Source organism: Lycorma delicatula, chromosome 11 (assembly GCF_047948215.1).
Source record: "Lycorma delicatula isolate Av1 chromosome 11, ASM4794821v1, whole genome shotgun sequence".
Taxonomy (NCBI): Eukaryota; Metazoa; Arthropoda; class Insecta; order Hemiptera; family Fulgoridae; genus Lycorma; species Lycorma delicatula.
Genome location: NC_134465.1, coordinates 54,946,279 through 54,974,261, shown reverse-complemented (window position 1 = coordinate 54,974,261; position 27,983 = coordinate 54,946,279). Strand labels below are relative to the sequence as shown.

The 27,983-nt window shown below is 33.7% G+C and overlaps 1 protein-coding gene across 1 annotated transcript in view; it reads left to right on the top strand.

The window, feature by feature from the left end:
- The window catches only part of LOC142332399 (uncharacterized), a 72,014-nt gene that overhangs the window by 17,167 nt on the left and 26,864 nt on the right, over positions 1–27,983 (top strand). Inside the window, exon 2 of the mRNA XM_075378829.1 lies at positions 13,602–14,046. Within this exon, the coding sequence (XP_075234944.1) occupies positions 13,602–14,046 (445 nt within the window). The remainder of the gene's footprint in view (positions 1–13,601; positions 14,047–27,983) is intronic.

Genomic DNA, 27,983 nt, shown 5'->3' with positions numbered 1-27,983 from the left:
AGCAGTTTACGTGTTCAGAACTAAACGAAGTGAATTAATTAAGTGAAGTAATTGAAGGCCATACTAGAGACGCTGCGCAACACATATGCGCAAAGGTTCATCGGATTTTTGCACGGGTTTTTATTTCGTGACCGATCGGACCTTGAAAAAAATCCCTCGTATATACAGAATGTTTCTAAAATTGCCTTCGTTCTTCCCCTTTCCGTTTTTTGTTATTTTTATATAACAATTTGTATCTCAAGTTCGGATAATATAATAATAATATTTCGTAAGCGAATTGTAAAGTTTTAAAATTAGCAAAAAAATCATGATTTAAATAACTTCACAAATTACAAAATGGCGGCCACATTTATTTTTCAAACCGTTATATCTTCATAAATATTAGCTTTATCAAAATTTATGTTATTTATTAAACCTAAATCATAATAATTTTCTTTTTTTTGTCTTCAGTCATTTGACTGGTTTGATGCAGCTCTCCAAGATTCTCTATCTAGTGCTAGTCGTTTCATTTCAGTATATCCCTCTACATCCTACATCCCTATAATTTGTTTTACATATTCCAAACGCTGCATGCCTGCACGATTTTTTCCTTCTACTTGTCTCTCCAATAATAAAGCGACTATTCCAGGATGCCTTAATATGTGGACTATAAATCTATCTCTTTTTTTAACTACATTTTCCAAAATTCATCTTTCTTCATCAATTTGCCGCAACACCTTATCATTTGTCATTTTATTCACGCATCTGATTTGTAACGTTCTCTTATAATACCACATTTCAAAAGCTTCGAATCTTCCGACCGTCCAATTTTCACTTCCATATAAAGCTACACTCCAAACATATACTTTCAAAAATGTTTTCCTGATGTTTAAAAATAATTTAATAATATCAATTTTAAAAGATATGAAAAAAAATCAGAAGTTATTAATGAAATAAAATTTTTATGTACTTTTCATTAAAAAAAAAAATGTGTATATGTAATTTAATAGGTGTACACGGAAGTCATTTGGTGTCCACATCAGATTTTCTTAAAATGTACTTTGATTATATTAAAATTACATAATAGTTACTATTAATGACAATTCTACAGCGATGTTATGAATTATTTACCGTAAATTGTTAAATATATTTATCAAAGACTATATATATATATTAAAAATTCTATATTGAATGTAGTTATTAAATATTTGAAAACATAAATTATTTGTTGGTGTTTAAGGAAGGAAGGATGTTTTAATTTTAATGAGTTATACAGGATATATGTTACAGTTATAAATGTTTCAGCTGTTTGGATTTAATGTTTACTATTCCAAGTAGGTTGCAGCAATCGATTGTATACTACTTCTATTGTCATGTATTTGAGTTTATATTCTGTTCTTCAAAACATCATTCTGTAATTATATACGCAAAATATTACGCGTTCTATTTATTTGTGCGTGAGAAGGTTTGTGTGTAATGGTTATTTCGGTGATCTCACCGGGTGGTAGCACGTGTCATGCCATCCTTTTCTATACGGTTACCACTACCACCTTCCGATCGTCTACGGTATGGTACAGTCTTTTCCTATTAAAATGAGGTAATCATGCTCTTCCGTGATTCTTACGGTCATGAGGTGAAGGTACTAGTTGGTACATATAACACTTCTCTTCTCCTGTCATCAACCCCTTCCCTACATTCCGCTAATTTATTATGATTGTATATTTTTTCTTTTTTAACTAATATGAGTATAGAAAGAATTTTCTGTTATTATTTTTGTTTTCTTCGTCATTTAGTTTTCATTTTAATCCTTTGTCAGTAATTTTTTTATGTAAAAATAGTAACCGAAATTGTGATTTTTTTCTCTTATTTTTTTATAAAATATTTTTTCTAATTTTATGATAAAATAATCAGATTACTTCTATACTTATGTAGGTTTTAATGAAAGTTGAACGGTAAGACTATTGTTTTGTGTTCTGGAAAAATAGAAATATTTTTTTTTCATTATGGGGGCTGTTATACTCAAGGGGAAGCATTCGGGTAAAATTATTTTTTAGGAAAATAATTCCTAAGTAGTGATAATAAATTTAAACATTTTTTTAATTGTTTAAAAACACAAGATACAGTAATAAGATTCTAAATAAATAAAATTGTAATTTTCTAGGAAGGAGTGAAATTTTTGGGTATTTTTTTTTTTTTTTCAAAAAATACTAAAGAGTAGTAGTGGCTGTCAAAACCCACCGGGTTGGTCTAGTGGTGAACGCGTCTTCCCAAATTAGCTGATTTGGAAGCCGAGAGTTCCAGCGTTCAAGTCCTTGTAAAGCCAGTTATTTTTACACGGATTTGAATACTAGATCGTGGATACCGTTGTTCTTTGGTGGTTGGGTTTCAATTAACCACACATCTCAGGAATGGTCGAACTGAGAATGTACAAGACTACACTTCATTTACACAAATACATATCATCCTCATTCATCCTCTGAAGTATTATCTAAACGGTAGTTACCGGAGGCTAAACAGAAAAAAGAGAGTAGTGGCTGTCAAAAAATTACGTTTTTTTACTTTTTTAATGAAAGATGTATCTTGCGAGATAAAATTAAATTTAAAATAGTATTTAAAAATTTTAAAAAGTATTGTTTTTAACTATAGATCATTGGAATGGGATGGACAGTCTAATGGTTTGAAGATCTATTGATGTAGTAAATGTAAATGCAAAGAACTTCTTTAACTCCTTTTCTGAAGAAAAATATAATTAAAACAAGAAAAATATACTTTTTTTTTATAGAAGGTGAAATTAAATTCAATTTTTTAATAATTTATGATTTCGATATAAAAAAGTCAACTTTTTAAAGAAAATTCATTTGCTAAAGTGCCCCAGTAAAGATCTGAAATTTTATTTCGACCAAAACACTTCACCCTTTTTTTCAATTTCTGAAAAAGTTTAATACATTTACCAAGTTTGAAGAAAATCGGTCAAAGGGGTCCAGAGTTATAAGACCAAGTGTTGGCGAATATTCGTACATATGCACAAACGTCCGTCTGAAAAACAATGGATTTTTTTTGACATGGGAGCACTGAAATAAAAAAAGTTTTTTTCGCAGATTTTTTACAATTTATTTAAATCTTTTTTTTGTTAAAAAATATGTTAAAGGTCTCCTTAAGGGACAAAACATAAAAAAAAGATCTGATGTGGGAACCACATGACTTCCTTGTACGCCTATTAAATTACATACACACATTTTTTTAAAATGAAAAGTACATAAATTTTTTTTTCATTAATAACTTCTGATATTTTTTCATATCTTTATTATTATTATTGAATTATTATTTATCGTAATTTATTTTTTTACAATCAAAGGTTAATAATTATTAATAAATAAATATATTTATATTAAAAAAAAAAAAAAAATTAAAAAAGGAGATGAAGTCTGATTCGAACCGATGTGCCTTTCCCTTGTAAGACCCAAATATATCATTAATTAAAATCTCATTTGGCTATAACTTTTTTCTTTTTTTTTAGAGGTAGAGAAACCTCATTTACGGACGCCGAAGCGGTTGTTGGACTCGCTAACAGGTTCCGAAAGCTGTTACAGAAAATGCGTATGTATTCCTGCGCACTACCGACTAAACCTCCACTTCTGACAACCCCACCTCCTGGGAAACCGCTAATAAAGCATTACTTCAGGATGGGGAGGGGATAAGCGTCTACATACACATTCGGTCTTTACAAGCAAACATCATCCAAACCACTGCACGCGCACACTGTACACCACAAATACCTAAAGAGAAAAGCATTCAGAAAAAAAAATAGAACACCTAACAGATACTAAGACGTACCACACACATTTATGCATTCATAATCAAGCAAACACAAGACATGCGCACAACTCTTGGACTAATGAAAATAAATACCGTTTATGATATATCGTTGAAAAGCTCTCAATGAGGGCTTATTAGTACAGTTAAGAAAAAGTAAAAAATCCAAATTGTTTCAGAGAGAGAGAGTGTGAGAGACAGATAGAGAGAGTGTGAGAAACAGACATAGAGAGAGAGAGAGTGTGACAGCGAGAGAGACAGACAGAGACAGAAACAGAGAGATAGTGAGAGAGACAGACAGAGAGAGAGAGAGTTTGAGAGACAGACAGAGAGAGAGAATGAGAGAGAGAGAGAGTGACAGCGAGAGAGAGAGAGAGTGAGAGAGTGACAGCGAGAGAGACAGACAGAGAGAGAGAGAAACAGCTCTCAATGAGGGCTTATTACTACAGTTAAGAAAAAGTCCAAAATCCAAATTGTTTTTAGATTTTGGGCTTTTTTGGACACTTTTGGTTCAGTCGTTTGTAGTCAAAAAAAGAGGTGCACAGCTAGATGCTAGATCAGTCCTAAATCCAAAATTTCAACATCCTATGGCTAATCGTTTTCGGTTATGCGAGATACACGCATATGTACAGACGTCACGCCGAAACTAGTAAAAATGGATTCAGGGATGGTCAAAATGGATATTTCCATTAAAATCTTAAAACCGAAGTTTTTCCCGATCACAATACTTCCTTGTACGAAGTAAAAGTTTAGTATAGTATAAATATTATACTATACTATAGTATAGGAAATATAGTATAGTAAAAGAACGATTTTTTTTAGATTTTTTTGACTGATCTATATATTTTTACGTTATAGCTATCGCTGCTATAATATTGTAATAGCGGGATTATAAAAATAATAACAGATTTTTTACTTAAATTCTAAAACCACGACTATTTGATTGTTAAATAATTAATATTAGGAGATATTGGAGAAATAGTATAAATAAGAAATAAAATACAAACCAGTAATCAAAAAAATACAAAATAATTATATCGTTTTAGGGAATCCCAATTGAAATAAAATATGAAATTAATATAAAAATACCTGAACTACTGAGAACCTCCTACTTAGGACGTTTGTATAAGAACCTACGTTTTTATTCATTCATAGTGTTCTGCCATTAAGGCAGGTCCTGCACGACCGCTGTTCTCCGTCTTCCTATTTCCTGTTTAGCCTCCGGTAATTATCTTTCAGATAATACTTCAGAGGATGATATGTATGACTGTAAATGAAGTGTGGTCTTGTACAGTTTCAGTTCGACCATTCCTGAGATGTGTGGTTAATTGAAACCCAACCACCAAAGAACACCGGTATCCACGATCTAGTATTCAAATCCTTGTAAAAATAACTGGCTTTACTAGGACTTGAACGCTGAAACTCTTGACTTCCAAATCAGCTGATTTGGGAAGACGCGTTCACCACTAGACAAAGCCGGTGGACTGTTCTCTACCTTATTCCATCCTTTGCCAACCTCTTTGTTTCCGCATATTTTCTCTTTTCTGTAGTTCCATCCATCATTTCAAGTCTCTCTTCATATCCCTTTCCTTCAATTCACCAAACCTTCTATCGCATCCACTAATAAAATACCTTCTTCTCATACAATGTCCTAGCCATTTCTTTTTCCTATATTCAATCACGTTTAGTATTTTCCTGTTCTCTCGGATTTTTCCTAATATTTGTTACACGGTCCTGTCATCTGAAATTTATCATTCTGGGCCACACACTCATCTCAAAAGCCTCAATTCGTTTTCTGTCTGCGTTTCTCATCGTCCATGTTTCGGTTGCATAGAGCATCACACTCCAAATATAACACTCCATTAATCTCTTCCTTAACGCTAAGTTATTACTTTCCACCCAGCAGTCTTCCTTTATTTTTAAATGGATGCTTACGTCTTGATATTCTTTGTTTTAATTTCCACTGTGGAAGTCAGGTCATCAGTTATAAAGCTCCGAAGTACTGAAATTTCTTCACCTGCTCTAAAACTTTATTTCCTCTCTTTAATTTCAATCCTTTCCTCTTTTCCACCTTATATCCTACATTTTGTCTTCTTTTTGTTTGTCCTCACACTCTTACTTTCGTAAGCTTCATTTGAATCATCAAGCAATCCATTTAGTTTACTTGGACTCGCCGTCAGTACCGCCATGTCATCAGCAAAATCATCGGCCGCTTTCCTTCTTCAAGTATTCCATTGCATAGTAATAACAATTCTCCTGTCTCCTAGTGCTTAGAACAGTTCAGTTGATACTTCATCACATTCCTCGGCTTTTCCTTTTCTCATCATTTTAATCGCCTCATTTATTTCACTTTTTAATATACTATACCCCTTTTTGATCTTCATAAATGTTTTACTTTTCTTCCACTCTTATATCTATTTCTCTTGACTTTTCTCTTAACGCATATAAATCCGCAATGTATTCTTCTCATCTCCTTTTTATTTCCTCCCTCTCATTAAGTGTTTCCCTATCCTTTTCCTCTATCTGATACATTTTCTTCCCTCGTTTCTCTTTAAAAACTATTTTCTGAAGCATCTTTATACATTAACTCATATCTCCCTTCTTTTTCCAAATTTTCTATCGCTGTACATTTTTTCTCCGAAGCCACTTTTCCTTAGTTTTCTCAGTTTTCCTTCTCGGTATATTATTCAATCTTTTATATATATCCTTGTACCTTCTGTTTGTAAATTTTTCACTTTCTCCTTTCATTCATCTTGTCTAACAATTCAATGGTAACCCACACTTTTCGTATTCTGTTCCTGTTTTATAAACCCTATCGTCTCTTTTGCTGTTTCCTTTAAACTCGTTTTAATTTTTATCCGCTTATCGCCCACATTACTTGGTTTATATCCCATTCTCATTTTTCCCAGCATAAATTTTTCCATTTCCTGGATTGTTTCCTATTTGTATAAAGAATTAAAATTTTAGTGGCCTTTTTATATGGTTTTGCTTGGAAATACCTTTTAGAAGAGTATATCTTTTAACGATATATAAGCTGTTTTCTTTTTTTTTTATAGAAATATAGGAATTAAGTCATATTTTTGTGGCAAATTTTTTGTTTGAAATACGGATTTATTAAATTTGTTAACAGATCTTCTGGTTATCTTTTGATTATATATATATTTTTTTCTTATCTTTCGTAATGTTTAGAAGAACTTATAAATGAATAACATAAATATAACGTCGGTATGAGTTATAAATATACTTCCTTGTACGAAGTAAAGGAAGTATTGTGATCACGAAAAATTTCGGTTTTCAGATTTCAAAGGAAATATTCATTTTTACCATTTCTGAATCCATTTCGACTAGTTTCGGCGTGACGTCTGTAGGTACGTACGTACGTATCTCGCATAACTGAAAAACGATTAGTAGTAGGATGTTGAAATTCTGGATTTAGGACTGTTGTAACATTTAGTTGTGCACCCTGTCCTTTTTGATTGCAATTTACTTGATCAAAAATGTCCAAAAAAGCCCAAAATCAAAAAAAAGTTGGATTTTGGACTTTTTTCTTAACTGTAGTAATAAGCTCTCATTGAGAGGTTTTCAACGATATATCATAAGTGGTACTTATTTTCAATGGTTCCAGAGTTATAGCCAAATAAAATTTTAATTAATGAAATACTTGGTCTTACAAGGGGAAGGTACATCGATTGGAATCCGACTTCATCTCCTTTTTTTGAATTTAATTATATTGTTTTATTAATATTTATTAACCTCTGATTGCAAAAATATTTTTATTATTATTAATAATTCCATAATAACAATAAAAAAATTAAAAAAATTGAAAAAAAATCAAAAGCTATTGTGAAATAAAATGTTATGTACTTTTAAAATTGTGTATATGTAATTTAATAGGCTTACAAGGAAGTCATGTGGTGTCCACATTACATTTTTTTAATTATACCGGAAAAAAAATTGCTTTAAAATAATTGAAAATCAATATCCTCATCAACATTGGGTTATTAAGACTGTAATTAATTCATATGTAAAAAAATTATATTTATAGTATCGCTTTAGTAAATGATAATAATTTAAAAAAAAAATTTGGATTAAAAAATACTTGATTTTAATTCCAAGAAAGAATCAAAGACAAAAGTGTCGGTATCGACGAAGAATTTCTGGTTAAACATTACATCTGCGTGCGTACCAGTCGGTGAATTGACATCGACTTATGCAACCCTCGTCTAGTTCTACCTAAACCCGCATGGGTAATAATACTTAGTATAATAAAGAGAGAGAACGATAAAAGAAAAGGGATTTTTATTCTATGTTTACTCTTTACGAGGAATGAGATGTTTTATTTACTATTTGTATAACATATACAAAGAAAGAACTGTGATAAACGGTTATTGAAATGGATTAAAAAACAAGAAATCTCAAAAACGTAAAAAAAAGAAATAAATGTTTAAAATTTAAAATTAGGTGGTCATTTCGATTGTGAAACAGTCATCTTCAATAGATAATGAAGAAATATCATGTAATATATAAATAAATAATTAACATTGGTTAACAAATGAACAATAGCGTTAATAGAAAACAGTTTTTTTTTAACACACCGTTAGGCATTGTTCAGAGGATGAGATGAATGTTTGTAGCGTGTGTGAAAATGCCATGCCTGACCGGGATTCGAACCCGGGATCTCCGGATGAAAGGCCGAGACTCTACCACTCGCGCCACGGAGGCTGCAATAGAAAAAAATAAAAGCAACTGTTGTCTTAAATAATAATTTTAGCTAAAAAATAAAATAACTAATTTTTAGTGAAAATATAGATTGAGTAATAAAAAAATGTTTTCCGTATAAAAAGACAAGAAACTTGAAGATAAAAAACCCTTTACGTGATAAAAATATAATAAAAGGAATTAAGAGAAACAAAATAATTGATTACTACCAAGCATGAGCTAAGGTTATCTTAAATACAGACTGCGTGTTATTGTAATATTTGTAATTAATACTTTCCTGGCATTGGTAATTTATTCTTATATAATGGGAAAATAATTATACATGAAAATAAACAAAAAAGTTAAAAAATTTAAAAAAAATCGTTATTTTTAAAATTTGTTCGGCTTTCCCACTCCAAATATTGCCCCAAAATATTTTTTTGGGTCGCTTACATTACTACTATATCTAGGAAGACATAAAAATAATCGGTTAAAGAATATGCAATAAACAAGATATAAATATTAAACATTAAAAAAAGACTGCCGAGAAAACCATTGCTGACAAACAATGCTCTGTAATATAGGATAATTAAAGAGCGCGCGAGTGACTATTTTCTATACAGTATTTGTATATAGTATAATTTTTTTCAAATTTTGTAAATCTATTTAAACTTTATGTGCATATCTATATATATAAATATGTTAAGTTCGTTTGTGTACGGCTTCAAAAACTCAAAATGTTCTGCACCGATTGAGCTCAAATTTTAGCACGATATATAACCCTCATCAAAGATTGTTTTCATCTATTTTTAATAAATCTATCTATCTATTTTTAATTTGTACAATTTTTTAATAAATAAGAGGCTAATAAATCAGATGGAAATATAAACAAAGGAAAACCAATCAGATCAATGCAAGATGGCCGCTGTCAAACACAACGACCAATCACAAAGAGCCCGTATGGCCGTTGCCAATGTAAACAAAATTACAACTGATTAAGTAACAAATTTCTTTGAATTATATTTAACAGCTAAAACATCTGTATTTTATTAAAAAAAACACCAAAATAAAAAGAAAAGCCACCAAGAAAGATGACTTACAGTAAATAAATTAAAACACCCAACTTTCTTATAGTCCAGATAGACTTAGGACTATGCAGACAAAAAAAGTCGAAATAACCAAATACACAAAAAATAATATCCCTACATAATGACCAAAAAATCCTTTGTTAGGTTATTTTTTTACATATATATGACCAAACGATCGTTATTACTTGGTCCGTTCCATACGGACTATAATTACTTTTAATACGCGAAACCCTAACATTAACTTAAACCTCTTCAAAAATTATTCCTTTTGAACTAAGCCACATTTTGATATCATTGTTTTACTATAACACGGCTGGAATTCTTTTTGTTTAATGATAAGAAGCGTTGTCGAAGACAATAACCGAATTCTCTAACAAAGGACATAATACACCGCTAAACTATTTCTAAATAATTCAAATTCGTGTAATTTTTTTACGAATCGCGTTTTTATCAAATTCTCACCTTTTTCTCAATTGACCTGCGGGGTTTTGTTTTCTTTTGAGACCGTAAGTCATTAGTAGATTCATACTCGAGAATCACGTTGTACACTGAAGCAGCACAACTTCTACTTACGTTAGCAGTTTATTAACATCTGAAATCAACGCCGTTTTATTATTCTGTAATTTGTAAGCATTACTCTGCTTTTGTAAGCATTTAAAATGATGTGTTTTTTCGCACGACTTAAGGGATTTTTTCGCAGCCCACAAATCTTTATATATAAAAATGTTAAGTTCGTTTGTGTACGGCTTCAAAAACTCAAAATGTTCTGCACCGATTGAGCTCAAATTTTAGCACGATATATAACCCGCATCAAAGATTGTTTTTATCTATTTTTCGCATCAGTCACATATCCGCGACCGCGAAAAAACAGTTTTTTCTTATATATATATATATATATATATATATATATATATATATAAAAGAGAGGGAGAGCGAGCGGGAGAGCGTGAGAGAGAGAGAGAGAGAATGAGAGAGACAGAAACAGACACACACAGAGAGAGAGAGAGAGAGAAAGAGTGAGTGAGTGAGACAGAGAGAGAGAGCCTATGACACTCCCGGTAACGCAAGGATTCCAACGCGGGATCATACATAAAAATCGGTTCAGCCGATGAGCTTCTACGGTGGTACATACATATATACACCCTAAATACATTACACCTTTTTTTTGGCAAAAAATATTTCATGAATACATGCAGTTTCATTATTATCATTAACATAAATGAAAATATACAGATCGCATTGATAAATAACACTTTTTCATGATATAAATAAAAGATGCCTCGCAAAAGGTATTCGCATCACTTCATCATTCTAGCCTTACACGCAGTCCTCACGGGAAGCATATTTATTGTTTAACAGAATTTTTTTAAGTTTATTTAATATTATTTTATTTAACGTAAATTTAATTCTATTTTTTTTTTAATAATATTATTCATTCGATTGATTTAAATCATTCAGTTCAAATCCAGCTTATAAAGTGATACAGGCTCGCAGTTCATTAATTCAATTCATTAAAGTTCGTGCTTCAACCGGCTAATCTCCACTATATCTGTATACCCTGTGACACTCCGGGTAACGTAAGGATTTTAACACGAGGTCATATATCTAAATCGGTTCGGCCGTTGAGCTGCTACGGTGGAACAAATGTACCTATATACATACACCTAAATACATTACACTCCTTTATGGGTGTCGTGTAAAAAGATAGCTTTTTTCAATTTCTGGAGAAGCGAGAATTTTCGGGTATAATTTTTTTAAATATTGTAACATAAGCAAGCACTGAGATTAATATAAAGTAGGATAGTTTGCAAAATTTTGAGAAATTTTACCGTAAATAAAATACCCATTGTAGGTAATTACCCAAACGTTTACCAACAAATTGTACCTTTACACGAGACTCTGTGCCAAATTTCATCTAAATCGGTTTATCCAGTCAAAAGTTATTAATCTTCAAAACATGTCAACACACGTATGTAAGAACATTACTCCCGCGCCACTTTTGTTTGTTGTTTTTTGAGGTCCTTGAAAATCGTCGAGAAATGAAAAAACTAAAACCCCGTTTTTTGGCTAATTATCTAAATTTCAATGGTGCTAGCAGCGTAGCTCTGGAGTTATGATGCCAGGAAAGTAAAAAAAAACTACCTCCTCCCGTATTTGTCTGGATGGATCAAGGGGAAACTATGATAAAACCTTGATCAGAGCAGTATTACAAAATAATTAATTATAAATAACAAAATTGATGTAGTTTAAGTGAGTATAAATTGTTACAAATAATAATAAAATAAATGTGTGGTGGTATTGCACAAATAAGTAACTAAAAAGTTATTAACAATTTAAGAAGGTTTTAAGAAGAATTATTTGAGCACATGTTTATGTACACATTGTAAGTTATATTGATAATTCAGGGCTCTTTAAATTATTATTTCAAAATTCATCAAAATAGTAATAATTTTTCGTAAAAGAAATTGTTTTAATTTAATTTTAAATAAATTTCTGGAAAGATCTTTTGAAAGTACAGAATTTTCAAAAGTGACGCAACCTTATGGGAAAATGAGTAAGTTGCAATAGTTATTGAAAGCGGTCTCCATTATCCGATTCACATTATTGAATACGACGTTGCATGTTCTTAAACACATGTTGTAACGTTTGTTCAGGAATTGCAGCGACACGTTCAATTTCGCTCTACAATTTTTGAATGGTGTGAGGATGAGTTTTATAAGCGGCATGCCTAAAGGTATCCCCACAAGAAAAAGCCTGGAGGGAAAAACCAGAAGATCGAAGGGACCACAAACTCTTCTAAATCACTTGTTCATGAAAACAGAAATCCAAGAAAGTCACAGTTTTGTTGGCTGTATTAGCCGTAACATTATCCTGCTGAAACCTGTATGTAGCGCTCACTATTCACTGTGCCATGAAAGAATGCCATTAAGATTCGCGAACGTGATATTACACCACCAAACACCCACTTTTTGTACATGCAGAAGAGACTCGTTTAACTGATGTGGATTTTCCGTACACCAGACCGAAACCAATCGACGAGTTCTTTCCCATGTGGCGTTACAGATGACATGAACCTTTCTTTCTTTTTCCTGTTTAGCCTCCGGTAACTACCGTTTAGATAATTCTTCAGAGGATGAATGAGGATGATATGTATGAGTGTAAGTGAAGTGTAGTCTTGTACATTCTCAGTTCGACCATTCCTGAGATGTGTGGTTAATTGAAACCCAACTACCAAAGAACACCGGTATCCACGATCTAGTATTTAAATCCGTGTAAAAATAACTGGCTTTACTAGGACTTGAACGCTGGAACTCTCGGCTTCCAAATACAGATGACATGAACCGCTGACAGAAAACTACAAGTTTACCAATGTCTACAGGTAACAACTTGTGAACAATAGGAATTCTATACCGATGCGTCTTTAAACACTTGCGCGTTTGCCGTGCGGGCACTACCAACGAAAAGACCGGACTGGCTAGATAGGCATCGCACAGATTTCTTGGGAGTAACATAATATGCAGCTTGCACGTCGATCAACCTTTTTGGTTCTAGCGCTTTCGATCGACCACTTTTGGCTGCATCTGCCACATTCCCTGTCTCTTGGAACTTGTCGTACAGCCGCTTGATGGAGGACTTGTTTGGCGCATCCATACCATACGTTTTTGTGGAGGAGGCGTTCTGGGTCTGGGCATAACTGGCACATCTAAGAGGCAATGAATATTCTTTGCTGTATTACGTATCCTATTTTGCCTCTAACAAAAAAAGGAAACATTCTTTCATAAGGTTGCGTCACTTTTTGAACACTATTTAGAATAAGGTTATTTCCTATACGTCGTATTATTCTATTGTCTGCGATTGATTTATCAGATGTTTGCTTTCTCAACTAAAAGGACTAGAATATTATTCGCATTTCCTTTTGCATCGTCTACAGTTTCAAAATTTGAAAATGCGGTTGAACATTATAACCAGGATTTCTTTTTCAGAGTACCGTTTCATCTAATTTGTTGTTTTTCTTTTTTCCAGTTTTATACGTGGAAGATGAACCTCGCCGTAATTATCGAGTTGAAGATTTTTTATGGACCGGTTCTGGCGACGGTGAACCGGAACGTAGTTCGACCTGGAAAACAACGACCGTATTTAGGACAACGACCACTACCGTATTGATAGCCACCGCGTTGATCAGCCCTACACCGGTTATTACTACCGTCGAATTACCAAGAACAACGATAATTACTTCATGCTCAGGAGATGGTCAGCAGTGCCAGACTATTAAACCTACACCGACTTTAGATTTACCACCAGCGACTGTTTTACCTCCTTGGCCTCCCCCTGCACCTCCACCTCCTCCAGATAAACGATATTGGTTAGTTACTGTACTTAAAGCTAATTTATCATCAGAGGAATTGGGATCTGCCACCAAACATTTTGAACCTAAATTGGGTCATCTTTATAAAACTGCTTTCCAGCGGTAAGTCTTACTTTATATTTATACAAATTCCAGTAAGATTTTTGTTATAATTTACTAAAAAATATTCTTAACTTTGACTTGTGATGATGTTGCTGAATAACAGAACTTTGTTGTTTATAAGGTTTTGTTTTAGGTCGTCGGTAACTTTTTTTTGGGTTCGTTTTCTGAAGGCGTTTCGGTCTAGCAGAAGTGCATGGAGCTGCCGGCAGAGTTCTTAAACGAGAGATCGTAAAGCTAGTCTCTCGATCCCTGAAAATGGGAATTTTGTTAAAAAGTTGTTTTAAGAGATATTTTTATTATAAAATGTAAGATTATAAATTAAAATTATCCCTTTATGCCTGAAATATTCTTACTTAAAATATGACCTGCGTATGAAAATTATTAAAGGTTGATTTGACCTTCACAACTGTAGGTTCAATATTATATTAAATTTAGACAGCAACCAAGCGTAATGGTTCTAGAACGAAGTGTTTCTTAAACTTTAAATAGCCGAGCTGCAGGCTAATTATTTATTCAACCAGTAGACCAGTTCGGCGAAATTTATATTGAAGCTAAGATGATTTTTCTGAATGTTTCGGAAGAAGATTTATTATTTTTTTTTTTTTTACCTTTTATATCTATTTTCCCAAATTTTGATGGATTTAAATGGGTAGCATTTTTATGGATTATAAAAACGTTTTTTGATGTTATTGATCTTCTGAAGGTTGTAGAATTAGAGGTTATTCTGGTTGTGCTCAATTATAACTTGTAATAATAATACTAGGGATTGAAGTTTTTCAGTGTTGTGGTATGTTCGAAACTTACAAAAAAAAGTGGATCGTAGTGCAATACTCCGTACGTTAATTTAATGATTGTAGTGCGGGTTGCCTTTTTTTTTTTTTCACGACCGGATATCCAATTAAGTATACTCAGTCGGGGAGAGTGTCCTTTTTACTCGAAGGAGGCGTCCCCCACCCGCCGGCTATACGTCCGGCACGGCAGGTTGGCCTCCCCGGTCTCGAATCTTTTGTTTTACATTGCCTGCCTCTAATTCCCCGCTTTAGAGCCAAGGTCCGGCTATGCCGTCCCCCAGCGTCTCAGCAGGGAACCGGGACTCGGTCTTTACGCCTTTGGCCTCTAATCGACAGCGCCGACCCCACAAAGAGCCTAGGCCCCCACAGGGACGACCCCGCCGACCGGGACTTGGTCTTTTATTTTAACCCAAACTCAAACTCCCCTGGAGTTCACCCCCTTCTCAGGTCCCCGCACACCAAGGCGTACGGGCCCTCCATGGAGTGACTGTCCGCCCTACCCTACTGTTTATACTCCCATTCTTCTGTCTTCATCCTCTTTGGCCCGCAGGACCTCCCCGGCGAACCTGGACGTTTGCACGTTTGAACCCTTCGCCTGCACGTTTGATTTTTACTTCTTGTACGAAGTAAAGGAAGTATAGTGATCGCGAAAAATTTCGGTTTTAAGATTTCAACGGAAATATCCATTTTGATCATGCCTGAATCCATTTTGACTAGTTTCGACGTGACGTCTGTACGTACGTATGTATCTCGTACAACTCAAAAACGATTAGCCGTAGAATGTTCAAATTTTGGATTTAGGACTTTTGTACCATCTAGTTGTACACCTCCCCTTTTTGTTGCAATAAACTGGACCAAAAGTGTCCAAAAAAGCCCAAAATCAAAAATACTTGAATTTTGGACTTTTTCTTAACTGCAATTAAGCCCTGATTGAGAGCTTTTCAATGATATATCATAAGTGGTACTTATTTTCATTGTTTCCAGAGTTATAACCAAATAAAATTTTAATTAATGCAATATTTGGATTTTACAACAGGAAAGCACATTGGTCCGAATCTGACTTCATATACATTTTTTTAATTTAAATATATTGATTTATTAATAACTCTATTATTATTAATAAATCAATATATTTAAATTAAAAAAAAATAAAGTTAAATAAAATATATGTATATGAAGCGGATTCGAACCGATGTGTGTCCATGGTTACGGATCCGACACGTTCTCACTTACACCACATAACTACTTGAGCGATGTGAAACAGAATTAATATATAAACTAATATATAATGCTGATACGGACACCACAAAAAAATGTGATGCAATGTGGTGTCCAACATAATGCAATTGTGTAACTGTCCACTTTATTAAAGAATTAGAGGATCGTAACTCGCTTTCAAATGAAATAAATTTAAATGAAGTGCAGCAAAAAATGTGTATATGCAATTTCATAGGCATGCAAGGAAGTCATGTGATGTTCACATCAGATTTTTATTTTATCTCTTGTCATTCATGAATATTAAAAGTAATTGTTTAGAAATAATTATTAGGGGGGACAACAAATACAGAAAAAATTATTATTATTTTTTTTTTGTCTTCAGTCATTTGACTGGTTTGATGCAACTCTCCAAAATCCCCTATCTAGTGCTAGTCGTTTCATTTCGGTATAGCCTTTACATCCTACATCCCTAACAATTTGTTTTACATATTCCAAACGTTGCCTGCCTACACTTTTTTTTCCTTCTACCTGTCCCTCCAATATTAAAGCTACTATTCCAGGATGGCTTAATATGTGGCTTATAAGTCTGTCACTTCTTTTAGCTATATTTTTCCAAATGCTTCTTTCTTCATCTATTTGCCGCAACACCTCTTCATTTGTCACTTTATCCACCCATCTGATTTTTAACATTCTCCTATAGCACCGCATTTCAAAAGCTTCTAATCTTTTCTTCTCAGGTACTCCAACCGCCCAAGTTTCACTTCCATATAAAGCAACGCTCCAAACATATACTTTCAAAAATCTTTTCCTGATATTTAAATTAATTTTTGATGTAAACAAATTATATTTCTGACTGAAGGCTCGTTTCGCCTGTGCTATTCGGCATTTTATATCGCTCCTGCTTCGTCCATCTTTAGTAATCCTACTTCCCAAATAACAAAATTCCTCTACCTCCATAATCTTTTCTCCTCCTATTTTCACATTCAGTGGTCCATCTTTGTTATTTCTACTACATTTCATTACTTTCGTTTTGTTCCTGTTTATTTTCATGTGGTAGTTCTTGCGTAGGACTTCATCCATGCCATTCATTGTTTCTTCTAAATCCTTTTTATTCTAGGCTAGAATTACTATATCATCAGCAAATCGTAGCATCTTTATCTTTTCACCTTGTAGTGTTACTCCGAATCTAAATTGTTCTTTAATATCATTAACTGCTATTTGTATGTAAAGATTAAAAAGTAACGGGTATAGGGAACATCCTTGTTGGATTCCCTTTCTTATTACGGCTTCTTTCTTATGTTCTTCAATTATTACTGTTGCTGTTTGGTTCCTGTACATGTTAGCAATTGTTCTTCTATCTCTGTATTTGAACCCTAATTTTTTTTAAATGCTGAACATTTTATTCCAGTCTACGTTATCGAATGCCTTTTCTAGGTCTATAAACGCCAAGTATGTTGGTTTGTTTTTCTTTAATCTTCCTTCTACTATTAATCTGAGGCCTAAAATTGCTTCCCTTTTCCCTATAGTTTTTCTGAAACGGAATTGGTCTTCTCCTAATACTTCTTCCATTCTCCTCTCAATTCTTCCGTACAGTTAAGCTAATTGTTCTGTATTCTTCACATTTATCTGCTCCTGTTTTCTTTGGTATCATGACTATCACACTCTTTTTGAATTCTGACGGAACTTTCCCTTTTTCATAAATATTACACACCAGTTTGTATAATCTATCAATCGCTTCCTCACCTGCACTGCGCAGTAATTCTACAGGTATTCTGTCTATTCCAGGAGCTTTTCTGCCATTTAAATCTTTTAATGCTCTCTTAAATTCAGATCTCAGTATTGTTTCTCCCATTTCATCCTCCTCAACTTCCTCTTCTTCCTCTATAACATCATTTTCTAATTCATTTCCTCCGTATAACTCTTCAATATATTCCTCCCATCTATCGACTTTACCTTTCGTATTATATATCGGTGTACCATCTTTGTTTAACACATTATTAGATTTCAATTTATGTGCCCCAAAATTTTCCTTAACTTTCCTGTATGCTCCGTCTATTTTACCAATGTTCATTTCTCTTTCCACTTCTGAACACTTTTCTTTAATCCAATCTTCTTTCACTAGTTTGCACTTTCTGTTTATAGTATTTCTTAATGGTTGATAGTTCCTTTTACTTTATTCATCATTAGCATTCTTATATTTTCTACGGAAAAATTATAAATCATAAAAAATGTTTTTACCAGTATTTGTAAATTTAAACGTACAGCGTAATTTTAAATAAAAAATAATAACCTTGATTTTCACTTTGTTTCATTGTTTCTTTGTTACATTGTTTGCGAAGTACTTCTCCTGGATTTGAGCTCTTATAAAAAGAAGCCCTACTGTAATTTTTGGGACCCAAATTAAATTCTTATGTAATTTGAGCTGAGAAAGACGATAAAATAGGTTCCAGAACTGTAATTCCAGTAGTCTTTAAGATATCCAACATAAAATACGAAATGCGATATCGAAAAACAATTTTTTTTTAAGTTTCTAGTACAATAGCTTTGTTAAATAACTAATAAATGCGGAAGATTTAGCCACAAAACTTGCAGAACGTTTAATTCTGAGAAAATTAATATAAATACAACCAATAAAAAGTAAATGAAAACTTTTAAAAATCGATTTTTTATTGAAGCAAAACATACGAAAAATAAACAAAAAATCGTATTAATCTTTCTGTGTCTAAGAAACATCATTCTTAACATCATAAAATGATAAATGGTAACAGAATAAGAAACCTCGGTTACATTAATTGTTGGAAAAAAAACCTTTGTTTTTCGACACCGAATTTTGTGGTTTACTTCGGGAATCTTAAAAACTACTGGAGTTATAGTTCTCCGGTCTGTTTTATCCCATTTTCCAGCACAAATTACATAAGAATTTAATTTGGGTCCCAAAATTACGTAGGGCTTCTTTTTATAAGAAGAGCTGAAATCCGGGCGTAATTTTTCGCTATCAATAACAAGAAAATAAAGCGTTTCCCAGATCTTTGTTTATATGAACTTTTTTTCGTTATTTTCACCAGTAGAACATGTCCTGAAAGTTTCTCCGTTTCTTTGTGGGATATCTATTTATATATATTTTTTTTACTTTTTTTTAAGCTGATAATTATTTATCTAGACAGCTGAAAATTTATAAAATACATATTATTACAAGTTTAATACATTACATCTAGGCGTGCATCGAATTACATTTCATTATTGTTTTTCCGAATATTTTAGATTTTAAAAAATAAAATTCGTGTTGCGGGAAAAACAATAAGGTTATGTAGGTACTAGGATTAAATGGATATTCTTTCCTTTGTTAATATTTCATTCTATAATCAACCGCTAGATAGCTGTTGCGTCATTTAATACGTACGAAGCTTTTACTGTGCGGTCACGCCACGTGGTTTCTGTGGTTTATACATGCGCGCGCGTGTGTATATCAGAGAGACAGTACAAAAATGATGTGAACTCCGCCTTTTTTATCGTCCTGTTTCATTTTTATTTATGTGGTTTCTGTTAAAAGTAATAATCTATTAATAAAATAAAAAATTGTGAAGTTGGATGAAAATGAATCCTGTAAGTTACAGGTGTTTTTTTCATTGCGTTATGGTGTTTTTTATTTTACATATTTCTTGTAAAAAAGAAACACTATGTTAATAAGTTAGAAAAATAATATTTATTGATAGACTGTTGGAAGATTTTATGTTCAAAATTTGTTAATATAAATATATATATTTTTTTGTCGTCAATCATTTGACTGGTTTGATGCAGCTCTTTAAGATTCCCTATCTGGTACTAGTCGTTTCATTTCGGTATACCCCCTACATCCTACATCCCTAACAATTTGTTTTACATACTCCAAATGTGGCCTGTCCACACAATTTTTCCCATCTACCTGTCCCTCCAATATCAAAGCGAATATTCCAGGATGCCGTAATATATGGTCTAAAGTCTGGCTCTTCTTTTAGCTATATTTTTCCAAATGCCATCTATTTGCCGCAAATAGAAAAAATAGAAATATTATTTAAAAAAAAAAATTGTTTCTGTACATCCGGCAAGCAGTATTTTTTTTTATCCCGAACAAAATGAACGACAAATTTTATTTACTATTTATTAAAAATATTATCTATGGCAGTTATTATTATATTTTGCTAAATATTCTGTTATTAACATCACGTATCAGATACTGGCGTATGAAATACCTCTATTACTAGTTCGATATTGTTTCAATGTATCACAGATTAAAAATATCTAAGTTCTATTTTAATTAATCCAAATTTAAACTGATGTATTTAGTAAGTACGAGACATATTCACAAAGTAAGGGCCGTCGGCTTTTATTTAAATATTAGTTGGTCTGAACACAATTTCACGCATACATGACCAGCTATCGGCTATTTATGAAGCCACTGCAGTTGTTGTTTTGATTAAGTAGTCGTTTGCCTGCCAGTGAATTCAGATCGCAATATCTGCGACAATCGTTTTTCCCGCCAGTCGTGAAGTACGCGCTGTGATTCGAGTTTTGTGTGCAAAAGGATCTTCAACTGCTGAAACTCATTTGGAGTTGTGCTTAGTGTATGGACCTACAGTAATAACTGAAGGAAAGGTTAAACAGTAGTGATGACCACGCAAATGTGCATGATGAAGAGCGGAGTGCTAGGTCCAGTATTCAGACCAACAAAATCGTTGAACAATTGAACCGAAAACTGCGATGTGATCGGCGATTGATGATTAGTGTTCTGGCTGATAAATTTCCACATGTTGGACGCACCTATATCTACACAATTTTCACAGTAAAGCTCGGATATCACAAATTATGTGCAAGGTGGGTACCGAAAATGCTTTCCGAGCAACACAAAGAGCAAAGAATATGTAGTGGACGAGCGTTTTTGGACCGCTATCGACAAGATAGAGATGTTATGTTTTCCTACATTGTTACGGACGACGAGACGTGAACATCTTGCACCAGCGCAGAATCGAAACAACAGTCGATGCAGTGGCGCCATTCAAGTTTCCCAAAACCGAAAACGTTTAAGCAATCTCAGTACTCGAGTCGAAAAAAGGTTACCGTTTTTTCGGACGAAAAGGGGGTCATTTTGGTTGATTTCATGGAACGTGGATCAACAATTACAGGTGACCTGTACTGCGAAACGCTCACCAAACTGAGACGTGCGATCCAAAATCGACGACGCGGGAAATATCCTTCACGACAACGCGCGTCCTCACATCGCTGCCTTAAACAAGAAGAAGATTAAAAATTTTCGTTAGGAACTTTTTGTCCATTCTCCATATAGCTCCGACCTTGTACCTAGCGACTACTTCCTCTTCTTGCATTTGAAAAAGTGGCTTGGTGGACAACGGTTTGAAAACGATGAGGAACTTTCTTTCTTTTTCCTGTTTAGCCTCCAGTAATTACCGTTCAGATAATACTTCAGAGGATGATATGTATGAGTGTAAATGAAGTGTAGTCTTGTACAGTCTCAGATCGACCATTCCTGAGATGTTTGGTTAATTGAAACCCAACCACCAAAGAACACCGATATCCACGATTTAGTATTCAAATCCGTGTAAAAATAACTGCCTTTACTAGGACTTGAACGCTGGAACTGTCGACATCCAAATCAGCTGATTTGGGAAGATGAGTTTACCACTAGACCACCCCGGTGGGTCAAACGATAAGGAACTGAAGACTGCCGTTGTCAACTGGTTCAATTTCCGGCCGGCAAACTTCTATGCAGTGGGGTTAAAGAAATTGGTGCAGCGTTACGAAAAGTGCTTAGAACTAAATGGCGATTATGTTGAAAAGTGAAGTAGATATGTAGTAAACTAAAACTGTAAGTAAAAACCTTTTCTCAGGAGTTAATTCTTTTTAATAACCAAACGGCCCTTACTTTATGAATATGCCTCGTATATTTTTATTTAGATTTAGTGAAAATTTGTGAATTTTTTTTTCTTTGCTTAACGTATGAAGCAGCATAAAAAGAATGCGGGATCGGTCGGTCTTAGTCAGAGGTCCTTCACGTCATAAGATAATTTGATTCATTATTCACTTATCTTAATCGTAATATTTATTAAAGGCTCCTTTATTCATTAAATATTTGGCGTATAACTATTATTAATTATTGAAAGTTTTACTTTTATTTTAACTAATATATTTAATGGGAAGTTAGGAAATCAGTTAGAAGGTCAATCTAGGTCCAAAGAAACAATTATTTATTATGTAATTATATTTAATAAAAACAGCTGACAACAAAGCTGTAATACTTTCTTGACATCGCGTTTATTATTATACAGGTGCAGAAGAACCGATTAACTAATTTTGAGGAGTTAAAAAAAGTAATAGGTATATATAGAGAAAAAAATGTTTTTATTTCCTAAATTAGAAAGTACATACCATTTCATAATCATTAAATCTTGAAAATTATATCCTCAAAATGGCGGTCGTTAGCAGCAACACACTGTTGAAGACGATCTCTGAAGCTTTGTACCGCTCGTTCACACATTTCGCAGGGTATGGCGTTAGCTTCTTCAGTAATCCATTCCTTTAGCTCTGGTTGGGTTGGGTGTGAGGGAGATGTTTAAACACATTTTCCTTCATATATCCTCAAAGAAAGAGATCACAAATCCTCAAATTTGGTGACCGCGCAGGCCATTCCGACCGGAGAAAAACTTCTCTCAAAACGTTAAATGAATTTCGACTTGTGTAAGCTGTAGCTCCATCCTGTTGGAAACACAATTCTCCCGATCCCTTATCTTCGACAATCTATTTCAACGGTCCTATCATGCCAATTTGTGATACAGAACACCAGACCGTTAGTTTAGGAGAATGTAGTGGACTTTTGTGAATAATTTTGAAAAAAAAACAAAGAAATTTGTAAAAAGAGCTGCCTCGGGAACAGTGGCGGCTCATATCTAAAATTAGTGGGGGGGTGCTGCTCCAGAAAATTTTTTATGGGCCTTTTCAAGGGCGTGGTTAAAGTTTTCTGTGAAATAAAAGAACCGAAAAAAATGAATCAAATAGAATAGCTGAAAGCAGGATAATAATCTAATTCTACACTTTTATCACACTCAACAATATGGTACACGGGTTTTAAGCACATAAACCGTATTCGGTTTAACCGAATAAATAATAAAGTATGATTACAGATAATATTTTTTAGTATTATTAGATAATAACTTAATAAAATATCCGGTTAAAAACACTATATTCAAACGGTGCTTAATTTAAATTTCTACGTGCACAAAAACATACCTAATTAGTTTTTACTAATTACCTTCTCTTTCGCCCTTCCAGCGTGTTTTTGGACAGATTTGGTAATCAAAGAGTCCTTGCTTTCCACCACCTTCCGATCACTACTGAAAAAACAACTAAACTCCTTTCATTTTCCTTCCACCGACTAAACTGGAAAAAGGAACGTTCTATACACACGCGAAGTAAAAAAAAAAACTACCTTCCACCAGCACGCCAGGGTCGGCACTGCGGGAGCGACAGTGCTCTTCCTCCCTCGCAGTCTCGCGTTCGGCTTCCTACGTGCGCATGCACACAACAGCCAAACACCACGCCGCTGTAACTGTGAAGCGCACAGTTCCGTACAAAGATTTTTGTATCTTTATCATAAACTGGGGGATGACTACTGACATTAAGTTTAAGGATTATATATTGTACAAGTATAAAGAAATAAATAAAGAAAAAATGACTCGTTATATTAAATGTTATAGATAATATCAAGTGGAAATAGGGGGTGCTGCAGTTCGGGAGTGATCTGTGCAAGCATTTGCTCATACAGATTTTGACGGTTGACGTAGTCTGCAGGGCTCAATTTTTGAGACATCATTATTTTGAAAGGTTAAAAATTCAAATCGAAATGCTGAATCCTCCTCAATCATACGTCCCCAAGGCAACGGCATGCCTCCAAGCCGAACGTCTTGACGATTGCTTGATCGCTGCTCTCATCAGCTGCACATTTTCTGATGGTCGGTCACGTGTGTCTCTTCTTATTGTGCTACCAGTTTCCTCCAACTGTTTAACCCAGGACCGAATTGCGTTCTTATTAGAAATGACATTGTTGCGCGGAATGTTGTGCCGTCGCCGAAAAGCTGTTTGCGTCGCAATTACAGGTCGGTTATTTTCAAAATACGCGCGTACGGCATAGCCATGATGTGTTCCGATCCAGATCATGTTGGCTATCGGAATGGGGTCACCGACGGAACAGAAGGAGATCATGTGCATTCCCATCACATCTGAGCCATTGATCCCCAACAAAATCGCTTAGTCGGTTCTACCGCGCTCTCTATAATGGGAAAATAATTAAGCATAAAAAAAAAGTTACCTAAGATCTCTTTTGTGTGGGTGGGGATAAATTATGATGAAATTTGATTGTATTATTATTATTATTATTAAAACTTTAAATAAACCAAAAAAAGTTTTGACAAATTTAAAAATCGGTATTTTTAAACTATGATCGGTTTCTACATCCTCAATATTACTCCCAAAGTATTTTTTTTATCACTTGCACTACTACTATGCCTAGGAAAACTTTTAAAAAATTCGTTTGAAAAATATGCAATAAATAAAATGATAACTTTTATTGAATTTTTTGGGAAGGGGTGATTTTGGGGCAAATTAAAAAAAAATGATAAGATAACCATGCATGTACGAGGTGTGTTCAAAAAGCAACGGGAATTTTGAAATTTCGCGGGTTGTATTAGTTCGATTCTCGGTATTTTTTTCGTTGTTGTATTGGTAAAAATGTCAGAAAAGTATATGTACATCTTTTCTATATTGGATGTTTATTCTGTTGTCAGTTATCAAAAGGATATCACGTGTTTTGGTACGATCGGAGATTTTTTATTTGTTTAAATCAGAGGTTCCCAAAATTATTTTTCTCATAGACCACTTTCAAAATTTTGCTGGTTCCGGTGGACCCAGCAGCTAAAATTTCTAAAAAATGCAGCTACATTTCTACCATATTTCTAGTCGACGGAAAATGTGAAGATTAGATCTAACTATGAAAATTTGCGTTACCGCTGAGTTCCACGAACTAACAGCTTCCGAAAAAAGTGAGAATTGATTGGTTAATTTTTGATTGACTGTGCTGTGAGTGGATGTCAAAAAAGTAAAGTTGGCAAAAAAATGCCTTCCATCCAACTCTACATTTTTGACATCTACTCACAGCAATCAATTCTAGCTTATTTTATTTAGAAAACTTCCCATTTAGAGTGGTAAAAAGCAAAAGAAAAATAGTATATTTTTTTGTGTTGCATTTATTCAAATATGTAATCATTACACTATTAATTATTATTGTTATCGTATTGCAATGTAATATAATAAAATTGTCGTAATATAATTAAAATTAAAACTTCTACAATGACAATCACAAAATAGTTACAATTTTAATGGGAGAGATGTACCTGATGGATTGACAGCAAATTATCAATATTTGGCTTCAGTTTCGTTAGGAATAAGCGCAAATCTCCCCGTTCTGTGATATTGAATCTGCTCCTTTTTTTTGATAAAAGGTTTGTAACGACACTAAAACTTTTTTCGACAAGATATGACGAGGGAAAACGCTATCAAAAGCTTTCTCGCAATTCTCCACAGTACAGGATATTTTTCTGGTATTTCTGCCTGCAGCCAAAATGTTTGATACCCTCTTTTAAATTTCACCTTCAGCTCCTCATTAGTGCTAAGCTCGAGTAGCTCCTCTTGTAATATCACATTCTCCACTTCCGTTTCATCAAATGGATTTATGATCCGTGGTGGTATTTCCATCGTCAAAATATCTTCAAATCTGATTTTGAAGTCATCATGCAGGGCAATTAAATGTTGAACGTATGTCTAAATATCTTCATCAAGGCATTCTACCTGTGACAAGTTTGAAAACTGGGAAAATACGCGCCGACTAATATTTTGCTTCATAAATATCAATTTTCCAAGCAAATTTTCGTGGACCCCCGCTTACGAATTGTGAACCCCCATTTTTTTGTCACGCCAACGTAGACCCCCGTCGAGTCTCCCGTGGACCCCTGGGGGTTCTCCTGGACCACTTTGGGAATCAATGGTTTAAATAATGGATCAGGGAATTTGTATTAAATTTTACTATAAGAGTGGAATAAAGTGTAATATTGCTTTAGAAATGTTAAATATTGCTTTTGGTGAGTCTGCTATGAATGAGTATCAGCGTTTCCAAGAAGGTCGTGAAGACGTTGAAGATGACGAGCGCCCCAGATGTCCCAGCACAACATTAACCGATGAAAATATGGAAAAGTGAAAGAAATGATAATGAATGATCGCCGAATCACTATCACAGAAGTCGCTGATGATGTTGGGGTATAAATTGGCTCATGACTTGAAATTCTTTAGAATGTTTTGGTTATGTAACGTTTGACAGAAAAGTTTTTTCCAAAATGTTGTATTTCGAAGAAAAACAGCGGCGAATGGAAGTTGCTCAGGAGTCGCTAAATGAAGTCAACAACGATGCAGAACTACTGAAACGTGTCATAACAGGTGATGAAACATGGATTTACGGATGTGATGTCGAAACTAAGGCTTAATCGTCTCAGTGAAGGCATTCTGGATCACCAGAACCGAAATAAGCTCGACAAGTACAGTCGAATGTGAAGGTTATGCTCACCGTGTTTTTGGATTTTAACGGCGTAGTGCATCATGAGTTCTTGCCACACTAGGACAAACAATCAATAAGGAGTATTACCTACAAGTTCAACGCTGTTTGCGTGAAGCAATCTGATAAAAAAAGGCCTGGATTTGTAGCGAAACAATTCATGGTTTTTGTACCACGATAATGGGCCTGCTCACACTTCATTGCTTGTTCGTCAATTTTTAGCCAAAAACAACACTGTAATGATACCTCAGCCGCCATATTTTTCAGACATGGTCCAGTGTGACTTTTTTCTATTCCCAGAAATAAACAGAACCTTAAAGGGCAGTCGTTTTACAAGGATAGAAAAGATTAAAACCGAATAGATGAAAGAAGCTAAACACTACCCCAAATATCGAGTTCCAGAAGTGTTTCGAGGATTGGAAAAAGCGCTGGAATAGGTGTGTGATATCTAATGGAGGACTATTTTGAAGGGGATAACATTAATGTAGACGAATAGATAAAATTCTTTAAAAAAAAAACAAAAATTCTCGTTACTTTTTGAACACATCTCGTATATACTGAGCTTAGTATAAGGTGGAATTATGCTTGCAAAATTATGAAACAAAAATTTTACCGACTAATAGCTCCGTATACACCAGTCTCTGTGACAAATTTCAACAAAATCGGTTTATCCAGTCACAGGTTATTAAACTTCAGATACGCCAACAGACGTACGTACTTACACACGTACGAATACTACCCCCTTCCCACTTTTTTGTGGTCCCTGGGTCATGAAACGTAAAGAAATGCAAAAAAATCATTTCCCGTTTTTTGATTGATTACCATACTTTTCTTCTTGCAACCAAGAAAATAAAACATTTTCCAAAAATGGTCATTGTGCTCATAATTAATTCCCTGTTAAAAGCGTTTTTTTTTTTTTTTTTTTTTTTTTTTTTACTGAAATCCTTTTTTTTATCTTTCGAATTGGAGAAGAATCTGATATTGGATGATTTTGTATTAGCAAAACTTTCTCTTCAGTCGGTCGATGTTTTATTACTAACTTTTTTGATTTTATAATATTCTTCGGAAACGACGTTTTTGTAAATGATGTATAAAATAATTCGTATTGATTTTTATTCATAAAATATTGAATAAAAGTCTATTTCTACGACTTAACTTTACGGTAAATTTTTTTCCTTTTATAATTCATAATAACGTGTCTGGGTTATAGATGTAGATGAATTAATCAGAAGCGTTTATTTTAGAAATATTAACTTCATTTTAGCAGTACAGTTTGAATA